Here is a 27,770-nt window from a genome sequence, read left to right as displayed (position 1 = left end):
CAAATAGAAGCGTCGAGTAGGTACAGGTGTTGCAACTAACGAGAAGTCCTTCTTGATCTTTAATCATTATCTGATGACGAGCAGAGGCCAGAGTCTGTTACACTTGTACTTGTGACTCTATATCATCTAAGCTGACTTTGAACATAGAATTAAAACTGAAGACTCTGGGGACTCAAACACCGGAGCCTGACTCGGAAACCAAAACACTGGAGATTGAAGGCTCTTTACGGCTGCCTTTATCAGTGTGGTGCATACCACCGGCAGCAGTGATCTGACAGGAAGTGCCCTTCAGGCTGCTTGCAGTTGAAGAAAGCTATCAGTCGTGGCTGCCTCTCGCACTAACCTGCATAACTGCTATTGCCGACCTCGTATAGCAGAATGGTGCCCCGTGCACGGTATCGGTTACTGGCAGATATATTATCTGAAGTGCGCTACATGAGATATTTCTCATAAGGCTAATAATCACTTGTGTGTGCAGTTTTTTATAAGAATCTGACAAGAGTGACGACATAGGTGATACATGATTCTTGAGGGCTTAGGAAGGAACCAAGAAGTGTGTAGCTTGACTTCTGCAGTTAAGTGTAATTCTGCAGGTAGAATATGTAGTAAACAACTTGAGTGTACATGAGTAGTTTTATAACTTTTAAGACTGTACTATGTGTCTATAGAACACAGTATGTCAGAATTGTTGTAAACATTGTAAATAAACTAACAGACTTATTTTTGTTTACAGATTCAATTACAGTCACTCAAGAGTGAAAGGGATCACTTACAGAAATTGGTGAATATTGCAAAGCCGACCAGCTTGCCCGAACTCGTCCCTAGCGAAGAGCTATCAAAACTGCAGACCGGCAACAGAGCTGCATTAGTTGCTGCAGTCAAAAGAAAAGTAAAGGAAGAACAGATGAGCAAGGTAACTAAACCATATGCACTCACTTTGAAATTAAATACTTCTTCATTAGGTTTTCTTTTTCATGTCCACATTTATCTTCTGATGTTGTTCCTATAAAAATGTAAGTAAGCATACCTTACGTCGTTATAAGTGTAAGATGAAGTCAGACAAAAAAAAAATACAGATGGAAAAAGTAATTAAACTGTTTATTATTGCAAAATTAATCTCCTGAGACAAGGTGGTCAATGACTTAATGCAAAAACGTTTGCAGATGCCTACAGAATCATGATTACACCCTGAAGGAAGAGATTCATGGCAGTCTGTATGCTTTGGATGAAGACATGCACACATGAGTTCAATCGTAAGTCTGTAGGCAGCCACAAACATTTTTCTATTAAAGTATTGACTGTGGAATAAATGTGTTAACAATTGTGCTGATTACTTTTGAAGTAATAAACAGTTTGCTTACTTTTTTTCCATCTGTCTCATTTTCTTTGGACTAATGGAAAGTATCTAGATAATATTAGCTGAGGTAGACCAAAAAAGTGGCACAGTAATGAAACACTGAAAATGCATTTTGGAGGGACTGAATTCACTGCATGCATTGGTTTAGTTTGCTTCCCCTCTAGCTCTTGTTTAGTGAACTATTGCATTGTCTCAATAGTATCACTCTTGACCAGACATAAAAGGTTTTATTTTCTTGAAAGAAAGATAGGTTGAGAGAAAGTTTGCTGTGTCTAACAGCACACTAGTTCTCATCCATATAGTGCAGAAAGATTTGACATATCAGTCAATTATAGAATGAAATTTAAATGATATAAAATCTAGGATGGAATGAAACAATATTATGAAAAGGATAGTTGCTACTTACCATATAGTGTAGATGCTGAGTCACAGTTAGGTGCCAGCCGGAGTGGCCGAGTGGTTCTGGGCGCTACAGTCTGGAACCGCGCGACCGCTACGGTCGCAGGTTCGAATCCTGCCTCGAGCATGGATGTGTGTGATGTCCTTAGGTTAGTTAGGTTTAAGTAGTTCTAAGTTCTAGGGGACTGATGACTGCAGCAGTTAAGTCCCATAGTGCTCAGAGCCATTTGAACCACAGTTAGGTACAACAAAAAGACTGTCACAAAACGAGCTTTTGGACAACAAGACCTTTGTTGAAAATAGACCACACACACACACACACACACACACACACACACACACACACACACACACAAACATGACCAAAGTGTCTGGCACCTGAAGCCGGAATCTGGACAGAGACTGTGGCCATGTGTGTGAGTTGCATGTGTGGGTGTGTGTGTCTGTTGTCTACTTTTGACAAAGGCCTTGTTGGCAAAAAAGCTCATTTTGTGACAGTCTTTGTGTTCTGTCTATGTGTGACTCAGCATCACTGTTATATGGTGAGTAGCAACTATGCTTTTCATAATATTGATAGAATGAAACTTCTTTGATGACAGGGAGTCTGTACTCTTTGTAGTGTTGGTAGGTGACATAAATATGACAGACAAATAACTGTATGAAGTAAAATGGTAGACAAGTTACGAACAGTTAACTTGGTTGAAAACTATTTAGAGATTTAATTTATGGATTTCTACAGCATAGTTAAAAGTTAAATACACACATTAGCAATTAATAGACATTAATATTAAGCACAAGCCTTTCTCTTTTGTGTTTGGAAGTCGTACCCAAGCAAAATTTGCAATTCAATGTGCTCTTTTCACACAGCTATAACTGGACCATATTTTTGATAAGCACAGTGTTGAAAACCATTCATTCAAGTGTGATGAAGTAGGCTGAACAATGCTATTTTAACTTCTAGATGTCCCATAAAATAATACCAGATGTTGATTCAAAGTTGGAAGGTGTAGAAGAACAGGAAGAGGATGAAGAGGAAGAGGAAGAACAGGAAGAAGCAGACAAAGAAAAACAAAATAATCGAAAGAGAAATGAAGATACAGGTGGAAATCATGACCAAAGAACAGTAAAACAGTCGGAACAGGAAGCTGTGTCATTAAATAGTCGTGGGGAGAAAAGAGAACAGCTTCACACAGAAAAGAAACCATCTACTCTGCATGACAACAGTGTTATTGGTAATGGTAATGTAGTTCATTTCCTGTAGTATAGTGTAAAGTTGTAAAATGAAAGCCTGTAAGAAGAAATAGAATCTTTATAGTGACTGAAATACATGATTATTTTTCAGTTGTTCATCCAAAGTTAATTGGTCCCTCGTTGCCACCCAGTGTGAAGTTATATGAGGGAAAAGATGTAGTTGTAAATAAAAATAAGAAGAGATCGAGACAGAAAGAGCTTAAGAATGTGAAGGTAAATACATTTTCTTATTTTTTGAGTTACTCAGCAGAAATGTGCACAAAAATACGGTCTTCCCACAATAGCTAATAAGTAAAATAAAGAGAAATTGAGTGGCCAATGAGCACATAAAAGAGACTGAAAATGCTCCTATGGTTTCAGGTGATTTCCTTCCTCAGAGCTAACTAATAACAGTCATTTACATTGTACTAGCTGCAGAGCGTATTTGAGGAAGCACAAGCCCAGGCTAAAGTCTTCCTCTTGTTGACTCTTCTGGTCTAGTGCACCTCTCTGACAACATATATAACTTTGTTGCTTTCCTCCATTTTATACTTTTGATGCGGCAGACGATGATGATGATGATGATTATTATTATTATTATTATTATTATTATTATTATTATTTCAACAGATACTCACATCACCTAATTTAATGTTCTGTTGTCCACCGAATGCACAGAATATCCTTGTCTATCCCTGTTTCAGACTTGCTTCCAATCCTGCTCTCAGTCCTGTACTGCATGGGTCATTTCCTTCAGTCGAACCAGTTGCGAGACCTGTCCCATACAACCATACATTCCCTCCTGCTGCAGTCCAGCCATGGTCATTCACTGCACTATAAAAGGTGGGGTTATGTGTGAAAGCAGCCATGTTATGTATCACCTGTGCAACAGTTACTGTGCTGCATTCTGTGTGTACACAACAAGTAACCAAGTATCTACTCGCATGAATGGCATCCTCCAAATTGTGTCAAACCACAAACTTTTTACCATCCAGTTGCCGAGCACGCTGTACCCTCCAACATAAATGACTTCAACTTCCAGCATTACTCTCCCTGAAATATGTGAGTTTGAATGGTCTCTCCAGTACCTGCACTCTCGCAGTCCCCCTGGCACAAACCTCTGCCAACGTGTTTCCCATTGCATACCTTTTTCCCTTCTTCCGTCCACACTTCCTTCCCTGTCCAGATTTTGTACTATCTTGTGCCTCCCCTCCAACCCTAACCATGTGAGACCTCTCTCTCTCTCCCCCCCCCCTCTGCCTCTCTCCTCCCTCTGCCACCCACCCCCTCTCCCTCCCTCCCACCCTCCCTCCCACTACTTCTCCCTCCCTCCCTGTCACCCGCTCTCCCTCCCCCTCTACCCTCCCACCCCCTCCATACCTCCTTCCCACACTCTCAATCCCATCTCCCATCCACCCTCAACCCTCGCCCTCTCCCTTCCCCCTCCCTCCACCGGCTCCCCCTCCTCACTCCCCTGCCTCTCCCTCCCCTCATCTCCCCGACCCCTCCCTCTACTCCCGACCGCTCCTTTCCTCTCTCGTCTACTCCCAACTCCCCTCCCCTCTCTCTTTCTCATCTCCTCCTGTGCCCTTTCGTCTCACCCCTCTACCCTTCCCTCTCCCTCCCTCCCCTCCCTTTCGCTCAATCCCTCTCCCTTCTCCACCCCTTTCCCTCCAACCATTCCTCATCCACCCTCCATTCCTCTCCCTCCTTCCATACCCCACCCTCCCTCCATCATTCTCCCTCCCCTCTCCTCCTGTCACCACCACTCATTTACCCTCCCCACCACAACTTCCCCTCCTCACCACTCCTTTCCCTCCCCACCACAGCTTCCCCTCACCACTTGTTCCCCTCCCCAACTCTCCTTTCCCCTCCCCACCACTCCTCTCCCCTCCCCACCACTCCTCTCCCCTCCCCACCACTCCTTTCCCCTCCCCACCACTCCTTTCCCCTCCCCACCACTCCTTTCCCCTCCCCACCACTCCTTTCCCCTCCCCACCACTCCTTTCCCCTCCCCACCACTCGTTTCTTCTCTCCTTCCCCCTCCCTTCTCCCAACCCCTTCATGTTCTCTCTCTCTCTCTCACCCCCCCCCTAACTCACTCACTCCCTAACTCCCTCCCTCCACACTGCTCTGCTATTCCCTCCCCCTCCACCCTCCTCCTCCACCCTCCCCCTCTCCTCCCCTCCCCTCTATTCTGCCCTCTCTCCCCTCCCCTCTCTTCTGCCCTGTCACCTCTCCCCTTCCCTCTCACAGTTCTTCCCTCCCCTCTCCCTCCCCCTCCACCCTCACTCTCTCCTCTGTACCCTCCTCCATCCCCCTCTCCTTTCTCTGTCTCTGTCTCTGTCTCTCTCCCTCTCCCCCTCCCCTATCCCCCCTCCCTTTCACTACTCTATCTCCCTCCCCATTTTTCACTTCTCTCCTTATCTCACTTCCCTTCCTGTCTTCCTCTTCATCACCACATTCTTCTCCTTTCTTCCTCTCCCTCCTCCACTTTTCCCTCTTTCTACCTCTTATTTGCTGTACCCTATGATCTTGTTTTGTCTTGTTGTACAGCCAGTGACTCATTTGTTGAAAGACCTTTTTCACACTACTCTGGTATTCCCTCCTTTCCTTGTGCAACTTTTCCTACCCCTCCCCACCTCCTTACGACAGACAACTACTCTCAGTAGTCAATAATCGACAGTCAGTCCACTGCAGGTTTGTATGTTTGGGTCCTGTGTGGTTGTGTTTGCATGAACTTGTACACTTCTGTTGGAGAAAGAGAAAAAGCTCAAGAGCTAGTGCAAATAATCTCTTCTGTCACTTGTTTCCATGTACTGCACATCAGTCAGCTGTAATTCAGTAGATGCCAATGCAAGTGACAGTGTTTTGTTGCTTGACTGAAATTAATGTTGCTCTTAAACCTCAATATGGTCGTTTGTTTGACCAGAATTAGTAGTGTTTTTCTGTGAAGAAGGCACATACAGCTATTGTGTCAAATGCTGACAATGCATTTTACTTGCAGAGAGTTTCCATTACCTCAACTGGGTCCTTTCCTCCTTTGCTTGATATTGTATCAGAAGCTTCCCTGTTTGTAATCCTGCGGGACCACAGTATTAGTCACAACTTAAAGTTCGTCTAGGTAAAAGCTGGATTTTTCCTTTCATTAGTTTTATGCTTTCTACTTCTCCATGCGGAAACCAAAGTTTTGTTTAATCTGACAGTTTTAATATACGATTCTTAGTTCTTCTCTTGATATTATAATATTTGCTATGACCATTTTCTTACACTTCTCTATATTTGTAGAAAATATGCAGTATTTATACAGCAACATGCTGTTGAGCATAAATCCTCCCATATCTTCCATGTATAAGCTGACTGAATTTTGCTCCAATCTTTTTACTTCAATAAAGTTTACATGGTGTTGCCATTTGGCATCATATCATTAATTTGCATATAATACTACAAAACCTACCTGTGCACATGTGCCATTGCCGGCTGGCAGCATGCAGATAGTATGTGTTTAGTGTTGTTATGCTGGAAACAGTCAGAAATCTATTGTATTTTCTAAAGGTCAACTATGTGTAAATGCCCATGGAAGCAGCTGTAAGAGTGAATTATTTCTGTCATTTAGATCACATCTAAAGAAAATATCTTTTTAATTTTCTAGAAGTGGACAATCGATATTATCATTTGTTGCCATAAGGCAACACTATGAACTTGGAGCTTTGAACATAACTATTTCAGACATGAGCAAATTCGGTATAATGCTGTTCACTACTTTTACTTTGTAGACATGGTGTCACTTCCAGCTTTGTGCTGCTGTGGTGAATGATGCTCTGTCCCAGTTATAAATATTCATGAAAAAGTTGTGGTCTGGAAACAGATGACACAGTGAAAAAGTATTTGTGGATGAGCCAGGGGAAGAGAGGGCTGGACCTAATAGCCTTTTTATAACTTCCGGTATGCTGTTTCTGAGACTGATGATGGTGATGGCCAAAGAAGAAGAAGAGGAGGAGGAGGAGGAGGAAGGGAAGAGCAAAACGAAAACAGTGTGTTGCATTGAAATGTCATTGTAGTCACAGATGAAACAAGTGCTCCACAGCCAAGTGAAAAGTTTAAACTTGCAGGCAATTGAAAGAAATGTTGGAAAGAATTATATTTTTCAAAATGGACTGGTACACTTGACATACCATCTCACGTTGTAGTACAAATAAGTATTTTCATATGTTTCTTGGAAATGAAATTTTAGACATTATTGTTTAAGAGTCAAGCAACTTTTATGTTTAAAAAAAAGAAACGTGCAAAATACTTAAACCTGATGGATAAGTATTAGAAATTTATATAGTAATGAATGGTATTTTGTATATCTATAATTTCACTATCTTCTGCTAGAGATAACTGGTGTGCCAATAGTTTAACTTAAGCACCCTACCAAAATTTCAGTTGCTGATTGTAGTGTTAGTACAGAAGTACAACCAAGGGTGTCTGACATTCATTCATAGCATCCATTTTATTTAAAACACTCATGTAAAGAGAATTTATTCATTTTGAAACAAATATCCCTCCAAAATTTACATACTTCCATATATGCTTCAAAATTTGAAACTTGTTACTCAAGAAATGTCAAGCCAAGAAGATCTTAACATCAGTGTACCAGAACTTATAACAACACAATTCACAGATACGGCCAATATCGTTAACAAGGAATATCTTACAGAAACTCGGAAAACTCCTACAGTGTCTCAACAATTTCTAAACAATTTCCCCAAATGTTAATTACAGTAGAATCCCAAAACAAGTTTTAAAGTTTCCTAAAACATGCATACTTTAGACAAAGGCTAACAGTAGATCATACACAAAGAAGAAGACTGAAGATGGTGCTTGCTGTGTGACAGTAACTTTTTCAAATCTTACACAGAAAACAGTATATGAATGTTTCCCTACCTAACTTATGAAATAAGACACAGTAGGCACTGCACAAAGAACACTGGCCACTGCCGGTTAAAAAACAACACATTTATTTAACGACCAAACTACTGCAGGAAAACGTGAAATAGTCTCGAGATTTACTGATACTGTAGTAAGTCACTTACCGGTGGGGTGGCACTAGACAGGGCAGTGCGGTAGGAACAGAGTCGCAACCTCGTCTCCGAGTATCGTCAACAGGACACTGATACTTTTTGATGTGGGGCACAGAATTAACCATCTCTGGTGGAAGATGTGGCACACCTGGTCGTGTAGCAGGTGTCGAGATGTTGCGGTGCGAGTGTGTATGAAAACTTCACAATAAGCGTCTCAGTACGAGGAAATGTCACTACGTGGCACATCCGTCACAGCACAGTCGTGGAGCAGAGGCCGATGTTAATGCCGCATGGAGAAGGTGAAGAAAGAGAGTGAGGCTATGTTGACAGAAACCTAGGTAGGAACAGAGCAGTTGTCCTGTATTGGTAGCCAGGAATCGCAGTAGGCAGGTATCCAGTCGCACAGTAGGATCGACAGCTCGGGATGCGAGTAAACGCATGAAGGAAGAAAAGAACTAAGACAAAGCACTGTAATTGTTGTATGTCTTAAACCAATCAGAAATAATTATGACTCAGATTAAAGTTGGAGCAGCATTGTTAATCTTCCAGACTAAGTTGCACAAGTACAAAGATACACAGTATATTTCGGTGATGCACAACCAGGGCCACATTCTCACACCATCCAATTAATAGTTGACACAATAAGCATCACACTCGCAACTGCCCCAGTGCAGCACTGCTTGTCGAATGTGGCCGCTACTTCCTTGTGGACACACACAAACAAGTACACTCTGACATACCGTAATGTGTATCTGGGAAAAAGTGCTCCGACCTGGGTAGCCCTCAAATTTCACTGCAACACCAGTAAATATTAACCGGGAGCCTGTTACCACAGCACAGCTAAACACGGTATTGTTTGAGTGTGCAGAAATGTGTGCCATTCCTCGAGAGCTGACGGCCTGCTGTCAGTGCCATTTCCGTGTGAGCGACCTGGAACATTATTCCATTGTCCAATTGGAATGTCTACTTCCATTTACTGCCCGTCTGTTCCTCCACACCCCTCAGATCGTGTGCCGAAAAGGTCACTCGACCCCGCGATATCGTCAGGTGGCCGCAGTCGACTACAGTAGTGCCGAACGCTGGCATATACTCCTCCCTTTATTCCCGGCAATTCCCTTTAATCGTATCTAATCTTCCCGACAGGGACTAGGCTCGATTTGGGATAGGTGAGCTCTTATAACATTTCCCTTCTTGGGATCCACTAACAATACTCACTATCTTGTCAAGCTTTTTGCTTGAGGCCTGGAAGTTCTTGACAGAGACCTGATCTCCCACATAATGTGGCTTTGGGCACTGTCTTGCTATTGTAGCACTGCCTGAAGTCGATGCACCTTAAGAAGGTTCTGTTTTGCCCTCTTCCAGTGGACCACAAGTTGCTGTGAGCAGGTCCGTTCCAGCAGCAGGTTGACTGAAGGTACTTTGTGGACTAGCAATCTTGAAACACAGTAGCAGTTTAGCTGGTGTCAACTGCAGCGAAAGCTTTGTCGTGTTTAATGGAATCACCACTCGTTGGAGTGTAGGGTCCCAGTTCTCCCGGTCTTTGCTACGGTACGTGATTAGGGCCGCCCCCAGGTTGCAGTTAAACTCTCAGCATTTGAAGGGGTGGGGTAATAGGAGTGGTGGCTCCATGTGTAATACTGAGACCACACAAAAGTCCCTAAAACCACCCAACATAAAGCATGTCACATTGTCATATGTAATATATTATGGTGGCCAAAAACACTATAGATGTTCTTTAAGTTCTGTACCATTGCTTCAGTAATAGCTGCCCTGGTGGGAGGCAGGTGCAATAGACCTGCAAAATCAACAAACATATTTTGAAGGGGACAGTTCACTGTAGGAGATGCTAACCGAGCCACCTTCATATACTGAGCAGGCTTGACCCCAGTGCATACCTTACTTATTGCGGCATTTGTGAAAACGCCCAAATGCCCACCTGTAGAGCACTCACAGAAATACTCGAACAGGAAAGGCACAAATTGGTGACGCACCACTATCTTGTTGTCCTTATTGTACCTGGCCCAGTAACATAGTACCTTTTCTCTAGCCCCATCTGGTTTAACAACCTGCCCTTCCCCAATTTTCTTTCTGATTGCCGCTTCTTCCTTATCCTTCTCTTGATGTTCTCCAATATTTCAAAAATGCGGATTGTCACAACTTTTTTGTTAGTCTGTCCTGTTCATCACTCTGTTTTCCTGTTTGCATCTCCTGGCCCAAAATTTGAGCGCTAAAATCCTCGTTGCCCACCTGGCAATCTAACCTGTCTTTTGTGGCCAGCTGAGGAACCAGCTTAATGCCTGGATGTCAATTTCTAGAATAAACTGCATGTGCTCCTGGTAATACCTGAATTTTTCTATTCCAAAAAGCACTTCCAGAGTCTGTAACTCATAAACTGAGTAAGCTTTCTCTAAGTGGTTTTAGGTGTGGGATGCAAATGCTATTGACATTATCCCTTCTTCATACTCCTGAAATAGGACTGCTCCCATCTTACATTCTAGGTGTCCATCTAAGAGATGAATCGTGTGCTAGAATCGTGAAGAGGCAGGACCATATCTAACGTCAAACCTCGTTTCAGCGTCACACGCGGTGCTTCTCGCGAGGGTGCCCCCTCAGATACAGGTCTCGTTTTTTCTCCTAAATCACATAATTTCCCCATCTTCTCTGGGAGCTCCAGGATAAATTTGCAAAAAAAATTCGCCTTACGTAAGAATTTCACCACATCTTTGACATTCCTGAGTGCTGACAGATGTCGATCAACAGTCATCCTGTCTGGGACAACCGTGTGCCTTAAGAAATGCATTGATTCACAGGTGAACTTGACCTCAGCCAGAGGAACAGTTCATCCTGCTTTTCTCAGTCTACCAAATACTTCTCATAAATGTTGAAAATGTTCCTGCATGGAATTACTATAAACCACCGCATCGCCTGGTTCGAATCTAATGTCGTAAACAGTTTTGCCTGTGAAGTCAGCTGAAACAAGAATGACGACCTGACAGTGATCGTGACCACAATTCCACCTGTTTGTTCAGATCCCTATAATCCACGACTGGGTCATAGCTTCCATCTCATTTGGGAACAAAAAACACGGAAGCCACATACTGTGATTTGGACAGCCAAATAATCCCCTGTTCTAACATTTCCTTCAACAGCTTCATCACGGGAGGGGCAAATATACTGGGTGTTACAAAAAGGTACAGCCAAACTTTCAGGAAACATTCCTCACACACAAATAAAGAAAAGATGTTATGTGGGCATGTGTCCGGAAACACTTAATTTCAATGCTAGAGCTCATTTTATTTTCGTCAGTATGTACTGTACTTCCTCGATTCGCCGCCAGTAGGCCCAATTGAAGGAAGGTAATGTTGACTTCGGTGCTTGTGTTGACATGCGACTCATTGCTCTACAGTACTAGCATTGAGCACATCAGTACGTAGCATCGACAGGTTAGTGTTCATCACGAACGTGGTTTTGCAGTCGGTGCATTGTTTACAAATGCGGAGTTGGCAGATGCCCATTTGATGTACAGATTAGCACGGGGCAATAGCCGTGGCGCGGTACCTTTGTATCGAGACAGATTTCCAGAACGAAAGTGTCCCGACAGGAAGACGTTCGAAGCAATTGATCGGCGTCTTAGGGAGCACGGAATATTCCAGCCTGTGACTCGTGACTGGGGAACACCTAGAACGGCGAGGACACCTGCAATGGATGAGGCAATTCTTTGTGCAGTTGACGATAACCCTAATGTCAGCGTCAGAGAAGTTGCTGCTGTACAAGGTAACGTTGACCATGTCACTGTATGGATGTACAGCGTGTGCAGGCACTATCAACAGCTGATTGGCCTCCACAGGTACACTTCTGTGAATGGTTCATCCAACAATGTGTCAATCTGCATTTCAGTGCAATTGTTCTCTTTACGGATGAGGCTTCATTCCAACGTGATTAAATTGTAAATTTTCACACCCAACATGTGTGGGCTGACGAGAATCCGCACACAATTGTGCAATCACGTCATCAACACAGATTTTCTGTGAACGTTTGGGCAGGCTTTGTTGGTGATGTCTTGATTGGGCCCCATGTTCTTCCACCTACGCTCAATGGAGCACATTATCATGATTTCATACGGGATACTCTACCTCAGCTGCTAGAACATGTGCCTTTACGAGTCCGACACAATATGTGGTTCATGCACGATGGAGCTCCTGCACATTTCAGTCGAAGTGTTCGTACGCTTCTCAACAAGAGATTCGGTGACCGATGGATAGGTCAAGGCGGACCCATTCCGTGGCCTCCATGCTCTCCTGACCTCAACCCTCTTGACTTTCATTTATGGGGGCATTTGAAAGCTCTTGTCTACGCAACCCCAGTACCAAATGTAGAGACTCCTCGTGCTCGTATTGTGGATGGCTGTGATACAATACGCCATTCTCCAGGGCTGCATCAGCACATCAGGGATTCCATGCGACAGAGGGTGGATGCATGTATCCTCGCTAACAGAGGACATTTTGAACCTTTCCTGTAACAAAGTGTTTGAAGTCACGCTGGTATGTTCTGTTGCTGTGCGTTTCTATTCCATGATTAATTTGATTTGAAAAGAAGTAATAAAATGAGCTCTAACATGGAAAGTAAGCGTTTCCGGAGACATGTCCACATAACATATTTTCTTTCTTTGTGTGTGAGGAATGTTTCCTGAAAGTTTGGCCGTACCTTTTCGTAACACCCTGTATACAGAGCTTTCTTTATCAGAATGTTATCCTGTAGCTCAATATGATATTCTACTAATGGAGTAACACTCAACTTTGCCATCAAAACATCCAGGAATGCAGGATATATTTCAATTCTTTGAGAAAATAAGCCAACCAGTTGCAGGTGTGATTTCATATTTTCAGCAGTTGTAAAATTGTCTTCTTCAAAAGTACAAGGAGTGTCGAATAAGAAATAAATAACTTTTTTCAGTTGAACAGGTGCAGAATTTGTAGAGGGACATCGCGAAATATTTCCCCATCGGCCCCTACAGTTTCGTGAAGTTTCGATAGGTGGCTGTGCTCTACTACAGAGCCTTCAAAATGGTGTCTGTAACAGAGGTGCATTCTGAGTGGAGAGTTGTCACTGAGTTTCTTTTCGTGGAAAACCAGAGCATCACAAACATTCATAGGCACTCGCAGTAAGTCTACGGAGACCTGGCAGTGAACAAAAGCACTGTGAGGTGTTGGGTGAGAGGTCTGTCATTTTCGGAACGAGGTCGTGCAAACCTGTCCAACCTCCCGTATGCCAGTTGGCACGCACATAGCTGTGACTGCTGCATTGTTGGAACATGTGGACACTCTCATTCCAGGTGATTGACAGATCTCAGTCAAGCAGCTCATTGCTCAACTGGACTTCTCCATTGGTAGTTCAAATGGCTCTGAGCACTATGGGACTTAATTTCTGAGGTCATCAGTCCCGTAGAACTTAGAACTATTTAAACCTAACTAACCTAAGGACATCACACACATCCATGCCCGAGGCAGGATTTGAACCTGCGACCGTAGCGGTCGCGCGGTTCCAGACTGTAGCGCCTAGAACCGCTCGGCCACTCCGGCCGGCCCATTGGTAGTACTGACACTGTTCTTCACCAGTTTGGGTCCTCAAAGGTACATGCCCACTGTGTTCCTTGCCACCCAATGGAAGACCGTCAAGAGCAATGAATCTGTGTGAATTCTTTACGCATTACAAGGCTGATCGTGACAATATTTTGTCAAACAGTAGAGTGATACTGTGGAAGCATACAGGCCCTCCCAGTAAGATAGCGTAAGGCTATCGCATTGAACAGAGATGATGTTGAAAAATAGGGTTTTCTAGCGAAAAGAGTGGGGAATAACATGATTTATTGGAATTCTGAATAAAACCGACCTGCATTCAGGGAGAAAAGAATATTGCATTATATACTGAACGTCCCTCGTACATGCACCTATCTGGGAAATTTTCACATCACAGTTAAAAAGAAGTAACATAGTGTAAAGGATGTATAAAAACCACTGGATAAAAATATAAACAAAAATTAAATAGACGCATATTAACATACTGGAGATGACAAATTTCAGAGCAGAAAAGCTCGTGTCAAGTAAGGTGGCACATGTGATCATCAGTAAAACCAAATAAAATCAATTAAACAACATTCCCATTAGAGCTGGGCTATATGTAAAAGTCTTCACATTAAAAAAAAATGAAGAATTAAAAGGCAGTGAAACGGCTCATATGTAGCTGGTGCCGTGCTGCAACTGCCAGAGTTGTCGCAGTGCACAAAATAAGAAATATCGGTAGGTGGTGTACCTGTGCGAAAACATATGCGCGTAACGAACAGATGAACTGTAAACTACCAGTCGGCACGGTACATCAAAAAGGGACTGAGAAAAATTTTAGATAGAAAAATGTGGGAAGATGAGAGATAGGGAGGAGGAGGGGAAACTTTAAATCAAAAATATCCGGACACCCGGCTGAAAATGACTTAAAAGTTCGTGGCACCCTCCATCGGTAATGCTGCAATTCAATATGCTATTGGCCCATCCTTAGCCTTGATGACAGCTTCCACTTTCTCAGGCATACGTTCAATCAGGTGCTGGAAGGTTTCTTGGGGAATGGCAGTCCATTCTTCACGGAGTGCTGCACTGAGGAGAGGTATTGCTGTCAAGGCCTGGCACGAAGTCGGCATTCCAAAACATCCCATTGGTGTTTTTCCACTGTTCAATTGTCCAATGCTTACGCTCTTTACAGCAAGCAAGTTGTCGTGTGCCATTTATTGGTGTGATGTGTCAAAGTTTTCTCACCTCCTGTCTAAATGTCGTAGTACGTGCAGTGGATCCTGATGCAGTTTGGAATTCCTGTGTGATGGTCTGGATAGATGTCTGCCTGTTACACATTACGACCCTCTTCAACTGTTGACGGTTTCTGTCAGTCAACAGATGAGGCTGACCTGTATGCTTTTGTGCTGTACGTGTCCCTTCACGTTTCCACTTCACTATCACATCGGAAACAGTGGACCTAGGGATGTTTAGGAGTGTGGAAATCTCGCGTACTGACATACGTCACAAGTGATACCCGGTCACCTGACCACATTCGAAGTCCACGATTTCCACGGAGCGCCCTATTCTGTTCTCTCATGATGTCTAATGACTACTGAGGTCCCTGATATGGAGTACCAGGCAGTGGGTGGCAGCACAATGCACCCAATGTGAAAATGTATGTTTTTGGGGGTGTCCGGATACTTTTGATCACATAGTGTAACTGGGGTTCATGGATTAGGGCCACATCCACATCCTGTCTTCCCAAAAGATGGCTCGAGACAGTACTTGCTTCACTTACTATGTTGCAGGTTTATGTGGAACACTTTCATCCACCAGCTTGTTACCATTGTTGCTTCCGATGTCCTTAATTACCTGAAAGTAACCTACAAGAACCATAAATACAGTTTCAAGTCCAGTTCTTGCATTGCTTTAGGGGATTCCTCACTGACTTCCGCCACAGCAGCTTGGCAGTCAGATTCGACCTTGCAGTTGATTACCTTCCAGTCATCTGTCAAGAACTCCTGGTTCTGCACTTATACTTTCTCGAAAAGAGTTACTGGAGGAAGAGCCTTAAGAAGTTGCGGTACCCGTATTGATATCTTCGGGGTTTCCAAGAGCTCCTCTGCCGGCTTGACTAGCAGCTTCGCCTCCTGCCACAGCGATATCTTGGGCACCGTATCTTTAAGCCAGTCTATTGTTCCCAACCCTTTGGAGATGAAGATAAAAGGACCTTTGTCCAGATATACACTCTGACGTTGGAGCATAGACTTGTGTCTTCCCCAATCTTTTCAAAGATTGAACTAGCCGCTCTGGTTTCAATGTTATATTGATCAGCAGATATCCTGTTGAATGACTGTTATCCCAAAAACCACGACTTGAAAACTGAATAAAAATTTGCTGCTTAAATAATTAAAAGAAAATTTTGAAAGAATGATTGAAAAAAAATTTGGAAGGTACACATATCCTGAGTGCACTTTAACTGGCACTAATATAAACAGACCTTCAATATTCAATACATTTATTCAAATTTAAATTTACATACTTCTTTTTCTTGTTACCGCCATTGTGCATAGAGCTCGGTATGACAATACTGGTTCCAGATCGCCCCTCTTCTGCTCACGCAAATTATTCTTGCCCGCTTCGATCCTCCCGATGCAGGATTCTCGGCGCATCGCCGAGAGACGAACAGACGGGTATCGTCACCGTGAATGTACGAATAAACTTTGCTATCTTGATAACTTTCTTTAATACAATCTAAAGCACAACTGGAACACACACTGCTGAACAGTAACAAGGCGGTGGAACTCTTCACACTTCCACCCGCTACCACTTATAGAGACAGACAGACGAATCTAAAGCAATTAAAAAATTGAAGAGCATCTCTCTATTGTTTCAATGCCAATGTCATCAATGGTACAAAATTTTATATATGTAGACACATATATCTTATATGTATAAGAAGGAAAGAAAGAAAATAATAATAATAATAATAATAATAATAATAATATGTTACATTATAGACTGCAAAAATATCTTTCTTTTCGCCTGATTTGTGTCTTGGCTTTTTCTGGATCTGGTTACCTTGAGAAGTGGGAGTATTTGGACTCCTCTCTTGTTCCCTGTTTTGGTAGTGGAAGCAGCCTGTTTATCCCCTTTACCCTGGGACAGTCAGTCAGTCTCTCTCTCTTGCCCCCCCCCCTTTTTTTTATCAAGGCCTTTTAATGCCCTCCATCTATTCTTCGTTTGCCTCGCCTTTTTCTCTTTCCCCCCTCAGAGCCCCATACAAGAATTTGATCTTGATCTGGTCCAACTTCCCAGTGATGTCTGCCACTACTTGGTGGGCTGGTCAGTCGCGTGATTCATTTGCAGAAATGACTTCCGTCAGTTCTAAATCCAGTGTTTAGGTATTTGCGGTATCATCGAGTCCCTCAGTTTTAAAGTGTTTTCTGTGTTCTCCATTTTAGTCCCGTGACATTTAGGGATAAGTCAGTTACCAGTGGAGCCGTGCAGAAGTCTAAGGCTAAGTACTGAGGGAGGTCACCCAGAATCCCTGAGGTTCATTTATCCTCTTAGCACGGATCAAGTCTCATCTCGGCTCGGGTACCTAGGGAGTTGGAAATGGCTGTGGGAAGCGATTTGTGAAGCACACGTCGTCAGGTACATCTACATCTACCTGGGCTTAGTGTCTGGCTCGGGAGGCCGTGTCAGTAGTTACACTATCGCCAGCAGAGTCCTCAGCTTCACACGAACGTGCAAACATCTCCACCGCAAGTTCAGTGTTACGATAATGCAGTGGAGGGGAACCTTATCGATTGTTTCTTACATTTGAAGTTCTTCCAGAGCTAGAAAAAAAATCAGTCTCAATGAATAGATTATGACATTCTAATGGTGTTATTCTTTGAAAGACTAAAATAAAAATAAAAACGATTGTACCGTCTAGCGTGAAATGCTCAGTATACTACTGTGAATTGCGCATTGGCAGAAGCGTCCGAAAGGAACGTATTGCTGACGTAGGAGCCATTGATAATTGTATGCTAAGTCTCACTAGTACAGTACCACAACACAAAATTTGTAAAATAGTTTTACATCTGACCGTATACACTCCTGGAAATGGAAAAAAGAACACATCGACACCGGTGTGTCAGACCCACCATACTTGCTCCGGACACTGCGAGAGGGCTGTACAAGCAATGATCACTCGCACGGCACAGCGGACACACCAGGAACCGCGGTGTAGGCCGTCGAATGGCGCTAGCTGCGCAGCATTTGAGCACCGCCGCCGTCAGTGTCAGCCAGTTTCCCGTGGCATACGGAGCTCCATCGCAGTCTTTAACACTGGTAGCATGCCGCGACAGCGTGGACGTGAACCGTATGTGCAGTTGACGGACTTTGAGCGAGGGCGTATAGTGGGCATCGGGAGGCCGGGTGGACGTACTGCCGAATTGCTCAACACGTGGGGCGTGAGGTCTCCACAGTACATCGATGTTGTCGCCAGTGGTCGGCGGAAGGTGCACGTGCCCGTCGACCTGGGACCGGACCGCAGCGACGCACGGATGCACGCCAAGACCGTAGGATCCTACGCAGTGCCGTAGGGGACCGCACCGCCACTTCCCAGCAAATTAGGGACACTGTTGCTCCTGGGGTATCGGCGAGGACCATTCGCAACCGTCTCCATGAAGCTGGGCTACGGTCCCGCACACCGTTAGGCCGTCTTCCGCTCACGCCCCAACATCGTGCAGCCCGCCTCCAGTGGTGTCGCGACAGGCGTGAATGGAGGGACGAATGGAGACGTGTCGTCTTCAGCGATGAGAGTCGCTTCTGCCTTGGTGCCAATGATGGTCGTATGCGTGTTTGGCGCCGTGCAGGTGAGCGCCACAATCAGGACTGCATACGACCGAGGCACACAGGGCCAACACCCGGCATCATGGTGTGGGGAGCGATCTCCTACACTGGCCGTACACCACTGGTGATCGTCGAGGGGACACTGAATAGTGCACGGTACATCCAAACCGTCATCGAACCCATCGTTCTACCATTCCTAGACCGGCAAGGGAACTTGCTGTTCCAACATGACAATGCACGTCCGCATGTATCCCGTGCCACCCAACGTGCTCTAGAAGGTGTAAGTCAACTACCCTGGCCAGCAAGATCTCCGGATCTGTCCCCCATTGAGCATGTTTGCGACTGGATGAAGCATCGTCTCACGCGGTCTGCACGTCCAGCACGAACGCTGGTCCAACTGAGGCGCCAGGTGGAAATGGCATGGCAAGCCGTTCCACAGGACTACATCCAGCATCTCTACGATCGTCTCCATGGGAGAATAGCAGCCTGCATTGCTGCGAAAGGTGGATATACACTGTACTAGTGCCGACATTGTGCATGCTCTGTTGCCTGTGTCTATGTGCCTGTGGTTCTGTCAGTGTGATCATGTGATGTATCTGACCCCAGGAATGTGTCAATAAAGTTTCCCCTTCCTGGGACAATGAATTCACGGTGTTCTTATTTCAATTTCCAGGAGTGTAGTTTAGATTTACAAATGGAACTAGCAGAACGAGGAATTTACAGCTCAGTCGTCACTCAATCTGAGCGACTGAAGGCTGCGATTCTGACAGTGTCGAGAAAATGAAGAGTGCAACAGACAGAAGACAGTGTTTGGTGAGAAATACGGAGTACTCTTCTGTACAGTGGCGACGACAGATTTGTGTCATTGCACCCAGTGTGGCTTGCCCCGGGGCAGTAGGCAAATAAATTTGTCACCGGAGGTGTACGGATTCAGTTATAATCTCGTACAGGCTCCACAAACTTTCCAAAAAAATTGTGGCGCATAATATTTTTCCAGTACGTGATCTAATTGGTGTGAGTTCTCGCTTTCTTTAGGAAATAAATGCACTGTAAAGTGGAATGCATCGGAAAAGTTCACTCTCCTCAGCTGAGTGCGTAAAGTCAATTGCTAGAGGTTTGCTATTCCGGGGAAAAAGTGAGACGTGGAAAATACAGAAGTACATCTATTGACAGCTCCCGTACAGCAAAGAAGTGGAAGAATGAACCACCTACTGCAAACCCTACGATGTGCGTATTGTGGATACGAAAAGAAGATGCGAGGTTCCATCGTATAATGGAATAATCGGAGAGAAGTGTGTAAAATGAAATAAGAAATGTTTCGGAGAGAAGTGTGTAAAATGAAATAAGAAATATTTCTTGAAATTCTGCACTGAGTGGTAATAATAATAATAGAAGCTAGTCAGGAGTACAAAAAACATGTTTTTTAATTGGACAGATAAAAAAACTACTCACCAGGTGATGACAGGAGAATACACACATAAAAGAAGCAGATATTTACACGAGCTTTTGGAGCCACGGCAGGAGGGTTGAAAGGACTGGAGAGGTTTAGCAAAAAAGATAAGCCACCCAGAACTGTGGGTCAGGTCGAGAACGAAAGACTGTTTGCGGGGAACTGCACCGGACCAGATTTAAAAGTGCGAGGCGGGGTAAAATGCAAAACAGAGATTACTGCAACAATATTGTGCACGTGTTAATAAGAGTGGAAAGCTAAGTTCGGGAGGGGGACAGCGAAAAATAGTCAGGTCACAAAATTAAAGATGTAGAAAATTAAAACTGACTGAAGAAATGAGTATCCACTGTGAGGAAAGGCCGAGACAGAAGAAATTAACGTAAATTAAAGCCAGGTGGGTGGCGAGAACTGAGGACGTATTGCAGCGCTAGTTCTCGCCTAGAGAGTTTTTAGAAACTGGTGTCCGGAGGAAGAATCCCGACGGTGCTTGTGGTGAAATAGGCACCGAGGTCACGACTGCCACGTTCTAGAGCACGCCGTGCGACAGGATATTGTGTGTCGCCGGTGTACACCCTCTGCCTGTATCCGTTCCTCCTAACCGATAACTCGGCGGTAGTCGTGCCGAACGGGATTTTCGTAACAGCCGGTAGATGACGTGTCATTCCGCAGATCTGTCCTATTCGCACCGTACACCTCGCTCGTCACCGTCGGTGCCACCTACCTCTCTATCGATGTCCCCCCACGTACGTGGCGTGTCTGCTGCTAAACATTTCCTCGGTCAGTGCCTGCCTGATTCCAAACCTGTGATATACTTTCTGCTCGCCTTAACCAACTTTTACCGACAACTACTTCACCTTTGCGGGGCAGACAAACAGACAGATATAAGGTATTGTCGTAGGAACCTGGACGGTTCCTTCCTGTGCCAACCTTTCCGTGGGTCGTTTGGAGTACATCCGTAAGCCCTCAGCCCCTGGTTTGGTTTAGGTACATTGATGAATCATTGCCATATAGACCCGTGGTGACACTGAGCTGTTAAATCCCTGGAACCTTTAAATACCTCCCCAAATTAAATTTAACACGGTGCTATTCCGAACCCCGTGCAACTTTCCTCCATGTCGATCTCGCCCTCACCGAAGACCACCTAGTGCATCCGTCCGTATTAAACCTAGTAATAAGCCACAGTACTTACATTTTGACAGTTTCCATCCTTTCCGTGTTGAACATTCACTTCCGTGCAGACTCTTTACGGCAATGCACCGTTACCCCTAGAATAGGCCCGAGGCATTCCTGCCTGTCGTAAGAGGCAACTAAAACGAGTCTCCCACTTTCTGGCCTTATACATTATGGCCCCCTTTCGGGGTTTGACATCCGCACTATCCAAATTTTCTTAAGCGCGGGCCATTTGGAGAAGGGCGCCTTAAGTGGTGCATCTTATATCCCACACGCATTAATATCTTCTGCACCCATTATTGTCATGTCACTGCAATTCCACCAATATTCCAGCTATCTGGGCAAGGACACATCACACGGTGCACAATCTCAATCTGTCGTTCACTGTCCTCTTTTGCCGCACAACAGTACTGGATTTCTACACACCCAGTATCCGGCACGGTAGACAGTCCATTGTGGAGGTGTCGTCACATACCCTCTCGGTTGTAGCCTTCTGACTGTGCAGGGATCATATTACTGATGCCTGAGCTGCAACCTCCCTACATATGCCGTGGGGCAGATGTCCACGTCAGGGTGGATGACCCGTAATGAAGCGGACAAAGATACCTTTCGCCGGGCACCAAATGGTCCCAGCACTCCCTAAGAAAGAGAATGTAGAATACAATGCTGCGACATATGACCCCCGAGTCACTCCCCTCCGTAGCTATACCGTGGGAGAAACGTAGGGCTACGGAAAGAAGAGAGCCGTATTATCCTTGTTACTTAGTGTGCAGCAGGAACGATGGGGACTCCTATCTAGTTAAGAAGCGTCTATTTTTTTTTGTTGAGCACCTGGAAGATAAGTTTGGGGAAGTGACAGCTCTATTCACAATGCGCAGTGGAGCATTCCTGATTCAGATGACATTCCTAGCCCATTTCAAGAAATTATGCCTCAAACCATGTGTTTTTGAGAGTACATTCATCTTATGTTCACTCCATCTTCAGATGTTTACATTTATTTACTCATCATTAACATTGTTTCTTTACTTAGGATGTGTTAAAATAGCTGCAAAATTCTGCAGTGCCTAGCTCTCACTCCCGTCAATTTCTTCTGCAGGCTGGATTGAAACAAACTATTAACAGAAGAATTGCATTTAAAAAGTGGGACAAAATTATCCAGACAATTTCCCTCATTTAAACTGGAATGGGCCCTACTTCCTTTTTGTTCCGTCTATCTGCAACTCAAAGTGTCATCTTTATGGCGAGAAGCAATCTATCCTTTTCATAATAATTTTTATCTGTTACAACTGTGCAGGATGAATTCAGAAGAAATTACAGAAAATAACCGCTATGTAAACAGAACATTGTGTGTTGGTATTGATAATGTGAGAATACTGGTTGAGCTGTGAACAGAAAAGTACCAGTCAATCAAGTATGCCAGAAGCAAATGTGAAGTGAACAAGGTAAATTTCATATGGAGTCGAAAACAGTCAATGGTCCACAGAAGCCACAAACTGTGGAATGCTGCAGCAAACTGTGTGGAAGGTTTTGTGATGATGGTTGCATTTCAAACAGTACTTTTTGCATCTTGTGCAACAATTAAAACCAGAAGATTATGGCGATCACCAATTTTGCATCACAGTGCAGGATGTAGTGAGTCGAGAATTTCCACGTAAATTCTGGAACCACTCGACCTTGTGCCGCCTCGAACCCCGATGTTTTAAAGATAAGTGTGAGAAAGCCTATTTACTGCGCTACACATGTCTGTGTGTGCAGGATTGATGTTTATCATGGGAGGGCAGGAGCTGCATCAGACGAGCAGCACCGACAAATGTTTGCCGTTCACACCTTGGGAGCTGCATTCGAAGGTCAAGAAGTGATTGTGTAATATTCCGTGTTTGACAAACTGCCTATTGGCTTCTGTCTCAGGTTCTTCGGCCGACGTTCATCTAATGATTTTTCTGACGTTTCGCCAGCACGAGTGGCTGGCATTGTCAAAGCTTCACCCTCCATTGCCGGTGGTGAACTGGAGGCGAGCTCGCGGCCGCAGACTATATGTACCTGGCGTGCCAACGTCCGAGGGCTTCTCCGCGGTCATTTCCGGTGCGGTTCTCCTCTTGCTACCTGCGACGGTCGTTCGCTGCAGTACGGGAAGCCAGGATCCGTTTACCTTAAGGCTTTCCTCTTTCTTGTTGAAACTGTTCGCGTGTTTTTGTATTTCTACAGCTTCTCTGAACAAGCGCGTGTGATAGTGCTTCTCTACAGCCAGAACTTCCGTGTCGGCGAATTTTATTACGTGGTCGGTCTCATTCAGTGCGTCCTCTGCCATGGCCGATTTCTCCACCTGCCCCAACCTGCAATGTTGCTTATGCTCTTTGATCCTGGTGTTAATGGATCGTCCAGTCATTCCGACATAAACTTTTCCGCATGTGCAAGGTATACGGTATATTCCCGACATTGCAAGTGGGTCTCTTTTCTCCTTCGCCAATCTAAGACACTCTTTGATCTTCCTTGTCGGTTTGAAAATCGTCTTTACGCCGTGTTTGCGCAATATACGGCCGATTCTGTCCGTCACTCTGGGAATGTATGGCAGAAAGGCCGTACCCGACATTTCTTTTTCTGGTTCCTTACTTCGCCGAGTGTTGGGCTCTGTTACACTTCTAATGTAATTTGTGGAGTACCCATTGCTCCTCAGAACAGTTTCCAGGTGTTGCATTTCTCGTTTGAGGTGTTGAGGCTCACATATTCGTCCTGCTCTCGTTACGAGCGTACTAATCATGCCTCTTTTCTGGCTCGGGTGGTGGTTTGACAGTTTGTGCAGGTATCGGTCCGTGTGTGTCGGTTTTCGATACACGCTGTGTCCCAGGTTAGAAGTGTAACAGAGCTAAACACTCGGCGAAGTAAGGAACCAGAAAAAGAAATGTCGGGTACGGCCTTTCTGCCATACATTCCCAGAGTGACGGACAGAATCGGCCGTATATTGCGCAAACACGGCGTAAAGACGATTTTCAAACCGACAAGGAAGATCAAAGAGTGTCTTAGATCGGCGAAGGAGAAAAGAGACCCACTTGCAATGTCGGGAATATACCGTATACCTTGCACATGCGGAAAAGTTTATGTCGGAATGACTGGACGATCCATTAACACCAGGATCAAAGAGCATAAGCGACATTGCAGGTTGGGGCAGGTGGAGAAATCGGCCATGGCAGAGCACGCACTGAATGAGACCGACCACGTAATAAAATTCGCCGACACGGAAGTTCTGGCTGTAGAGAAGCGCTATCACACGCGCTTGTTCAGAGAAGCTGTAGAAATACAAAAACACGCGAACAGTTTCAACAAGAAAGAGGAAAGCCTTAAGGTAAACGGATCCTGGCTTCCCGTACTGCAGCGACGACCGTCGCAGGTAGCAAGAGGAGAACCGCACCGGAAATGACCGCGGAGAAGCCCTCGGACGTTGGCGCGCCAGGTACATATAGTCTGCGGCCGCGAGCTCGCCTCCAGTTCACCACCGGCAATGGAGGGTGAAGCTTTGACAATGCCAGCCACTCGTGCTGGCGAAACGTCAGAAAAATCATTAGATGAACGTCGGCCGAAGAACCTGAGACAGAAGCCAATAGGCAGTTTGTCAACAAGTGGCCACGAAAGCCTTAACAATTTTGTATTCCGTGTTTTATGGTACTGTGACAATTGTTAAAGAATAGAGACATTTACTTACTTCATGTTAAAAGTTTCTGGTGGTTATTAAATCAACCATGATATAAGTGTAAATAGAGGCTAATGTTTGATGACTGAGTTGGCTTAACAGATTTTAAACGTTTATACAAGAAATGGTAAAGCGGTTTCCTGTCGAAGTGAAAATATACCATGATTGAACTGAAAGTTTTCTACGATTACCCAATTATTTCAACAGTAGAGTCTTTTAAATTCCTATAACCAGCGATACTCTTCGGAGAAGAAGCTTTTGGGAGATCGACATAGTTGATTATCCAGAGAAGAGGATCGACTAGACCTGTGATGTAAGCCAACTGATGAGAGAGGGGTGTGAATTGTGAATGCAATCCAGTTTTGCACTGCTCCTTGTATCATCAAAATGTTAGAAGGAATCACTTAAGGATGAAAATTTCACCTCCAACCTGATATCCAGCAACAAAGCAACCTTCCTTGTAACTGAAAATGTTAATCACCATAGTGAGAAATTGTGGTACACAAATGAGATACACCAAAACTTAACGTTTTCTGTGCAGTGGCACAGATGAAACTGTATAGCCTGCTTTTCTTCTGTGAGAAGACTGATGGGCACTTCTGACTTTTACATGTAGCAATTATGGTACTTTCCTAGAATTTTATCTTCCAACAAGATAGGGCACTCCATTATTATTAGAGCATCAGTGTTCATCACTACCTAAATCACAAACTTCTGCATCAATGTGTTGGGGTAATCAGTAAGATGAAGGCACTTGTGGAACATTTTTTGAGTGCAAAATGCAAACTTGATGAGTTTACTGTTCTGTTCATGCATCAGTCATACTTGTACATGTAATACGTTGGAAAATATAGAGCTCTGAAAATGAGTAAATGATTTATAGTAGCCCTGTATTTTTGCACTTATAGAGAAATGTTTTTCTCGCTGTCAGGAAACCCTTTAGTTTAATGAGATCACTGTTAGTTCAGAATGTGAAATGCTGTAAGGAGAGCCATCTTTGTGTGAATATTTCTGCAGTGCAATTCATGTTTTAAATGTAAAGTCTTGTAAAATTTTGTGACAGCTTCTTGTTGTGCTCCACAAGCAGGAATAGATTATTTTTGTTCACTGCCAGTGGGTGGGAATAATTGCTTATATATTGAAGATGAATAGTCTGTGAAAGTTTTATTATAAATAAGTGAAATAGGTTGCTCTGCTATCTTTTAAGAACCAGCAGATGCACCATTCAGAGTACAGATAATTCAGGAATGAGCATCAGTATTGAAGGTCCACTAAGTTAAAATTTTTAACCTTCAGCACAGTGATCTTGATTATAAAACTTCCTGTATTCTGTCTCAATGTATCAGGGAATTTCAGACTATACTCAGCTGCAGAGTGGTGTTCTATTCTAATTTCCTTATTGTTTTGTTCAACTGCTTTCTCTTTCAAGTTGCTTACAATCTTCTTTCCTTTTTTTTTTCCAGGGAAAAATGGCACAGAAAACGGACTATGATTACGATGAATCCAACCCAGATTATTCAGTTTGGGTTCCCCCAGAAGGCCAGACAGGTGATGGTCGTACGAAGCTCAATGAAAAGTATGGGTACTAGATAGATTCCTGCCATGAGTGAAAAGTTATCAAAACGTGCACAGTTTTCCTCCCAATGTATATGCACTTCAAAGTACGCTGCGATAGTGCATGTGTTACCTGTTGACATACCTTGTTTGTGGTCCTGGAGCAGTTCTTCTCCATTTCACAGTTAGATAATAATTTCGCAGTCTTTCTTTACATGTAATGAAGAAATAAATAAAGCAAGGGAAAGGTAAACAGCACTTCTGAGTGAGATGCATTTATTATTTGTAAATACAGTGATGCTAAATTGGTACAAACATTTGTGAAATGACAGACTTCACATTGACTTTGTTTTATTGGAATTATAAACATTGGGAGAATGATCATACATGAAAATTTTTGTTGCTTTTCTTTATTTGTAAGTGTATTCATCACTGAGATTAATAAACAGATAAGTGGTTAAAGAGGATAAACATTTGTGATTTAATTAGTTTCTCTGCATTTTGAGTTGTTGGTGCCCCGAATACTAAAATCTTTGTACATGACAGGAGACTAAAGTGTTTGCAGTAAGAGCAGAAGGTTGTACCAGAACTGAAATCATAGCTTTAATCGTAGCTTTAATAGCTTACAGCACCATCAGTGACAGTGTTTTGTTGGGACTGATGTGAATTGTGTTTTATTCATCTCATGGCGTACATTTGCAGTCCATTTGGTCTGCATACAGGAGACGTGTATGAATTCATCCACTGAGTAATAGCACTTCAGTGTCAGTATCTCATATAGCTTTCTTTTAAGTGAACCTAAATTCCTCTGCATCAACTTGTTCCTTTTTAATTTATTAAAAATTTCCATTCCCATGTATTGAGATCCCTGGGCACACAGTCTGAGGTGGTGGGTGGGGAGCATAAAATTTTCTTTGTTTCTAGTATCATGTGAATGGACAAAATGGTTTCCCTCAAATAATTCATGTCTGGTGTACAAAATTGTAATAATCTCATATACGTATAAGGATGGCAGAGTTAATATTTTAAGTTTTCTAAATAATGGTCTACATGATTCTTTGTGATTTGCAGTGCACATATTTTGAATGATTCTGTATTTTTAGTATCCGCACTATGTTTGTCAAGTTACCACAAAAAACAATACCATACCTAATAATGGATTCGAAGTAGCTTGTATATGCTACTTTTTGTATGTCCATGTCAGTTGTAGTTGCCAATATTTGCATTTCAGGTGCAAAGCTGCTCGGTTTGTTTGCTAGGCATTCAATGTGTGGCTGCTAGCTCAATTTTTTATCTACATTTAAACCTAAGAATTTGAGTCAACTTCTCCTATACCTTGGTTGTTGTGTACAATCTTAATCTGCTCACATTTTGACTGTTTGGTATACGGATGATTTATAAAGTTCTAAAAAACTGAAGTAGAAAGCAAAATTAAATCTCTGCAGTAGAAATTGTAGCTGAATAAGCTCTTCTCTTA

At 43.7% G+C, this 27,770-nt stretch overlaps 1 protein-coding gene across 2 annotated transcripts in view; it reads left to right on the top strand.

Annotated features, from left to right (window-relative positions):
- LOC126202922 (kanadaptin) overlaps window positions 1-26,764 on the top strand; it is a 236,982-nt gene extending 210,218 nt beyond the window's left edge. Inside the window, exons 7-10 of one of the 2 annotated variants that reach the window (XM_049937018.1) lie at window positions 734-913; window positions 2,718-2,988; window positions 3,099-3,220; window positions 26,203-26,764. In XM_049937018.1, the coding sequence (XP_049792975.1) occupies window positions 734-913; window positions 2,718-2,988; window positions 3,099-3,220; window positions 26,203-26,328 (699 nt within the window). In that variant the 3' untranslated portion in view covers window positions 26,329-26,764. Of the gene's footprint in view, window positions 1-733; window positions 914-2,717; window positions 2,995-3,098; window positions 3,221-26,202 lie in introns of both variants that reach the window. The other variant, XM_049937010.1, reaches the window with a different exon arrangement.
- Window positions 26,765-27,770: the final 1,006 nt, after the last annotated feature.

The sequence above is a fragment of the Schistocerca nitens genome, chromosome 1 (genome assembly GCF_023898315.1).
Source record: "Schistocerca nitens isolate TAMUIC-IGC-003100 chromosome 1, iqSchNite1.1, whole genome shotgun sequence".
NCBI lineage: Eukaryota > Metazoa > Arthropoda > Insecta > Orthoptera > Acrididae > Schistocerca > Schistocerca nitens.
The sequence above is the reverse complement of the archived record's forward strand: the minus strand, read 5'-3'. Positions and strand labels throughout refer to the sequence as shown.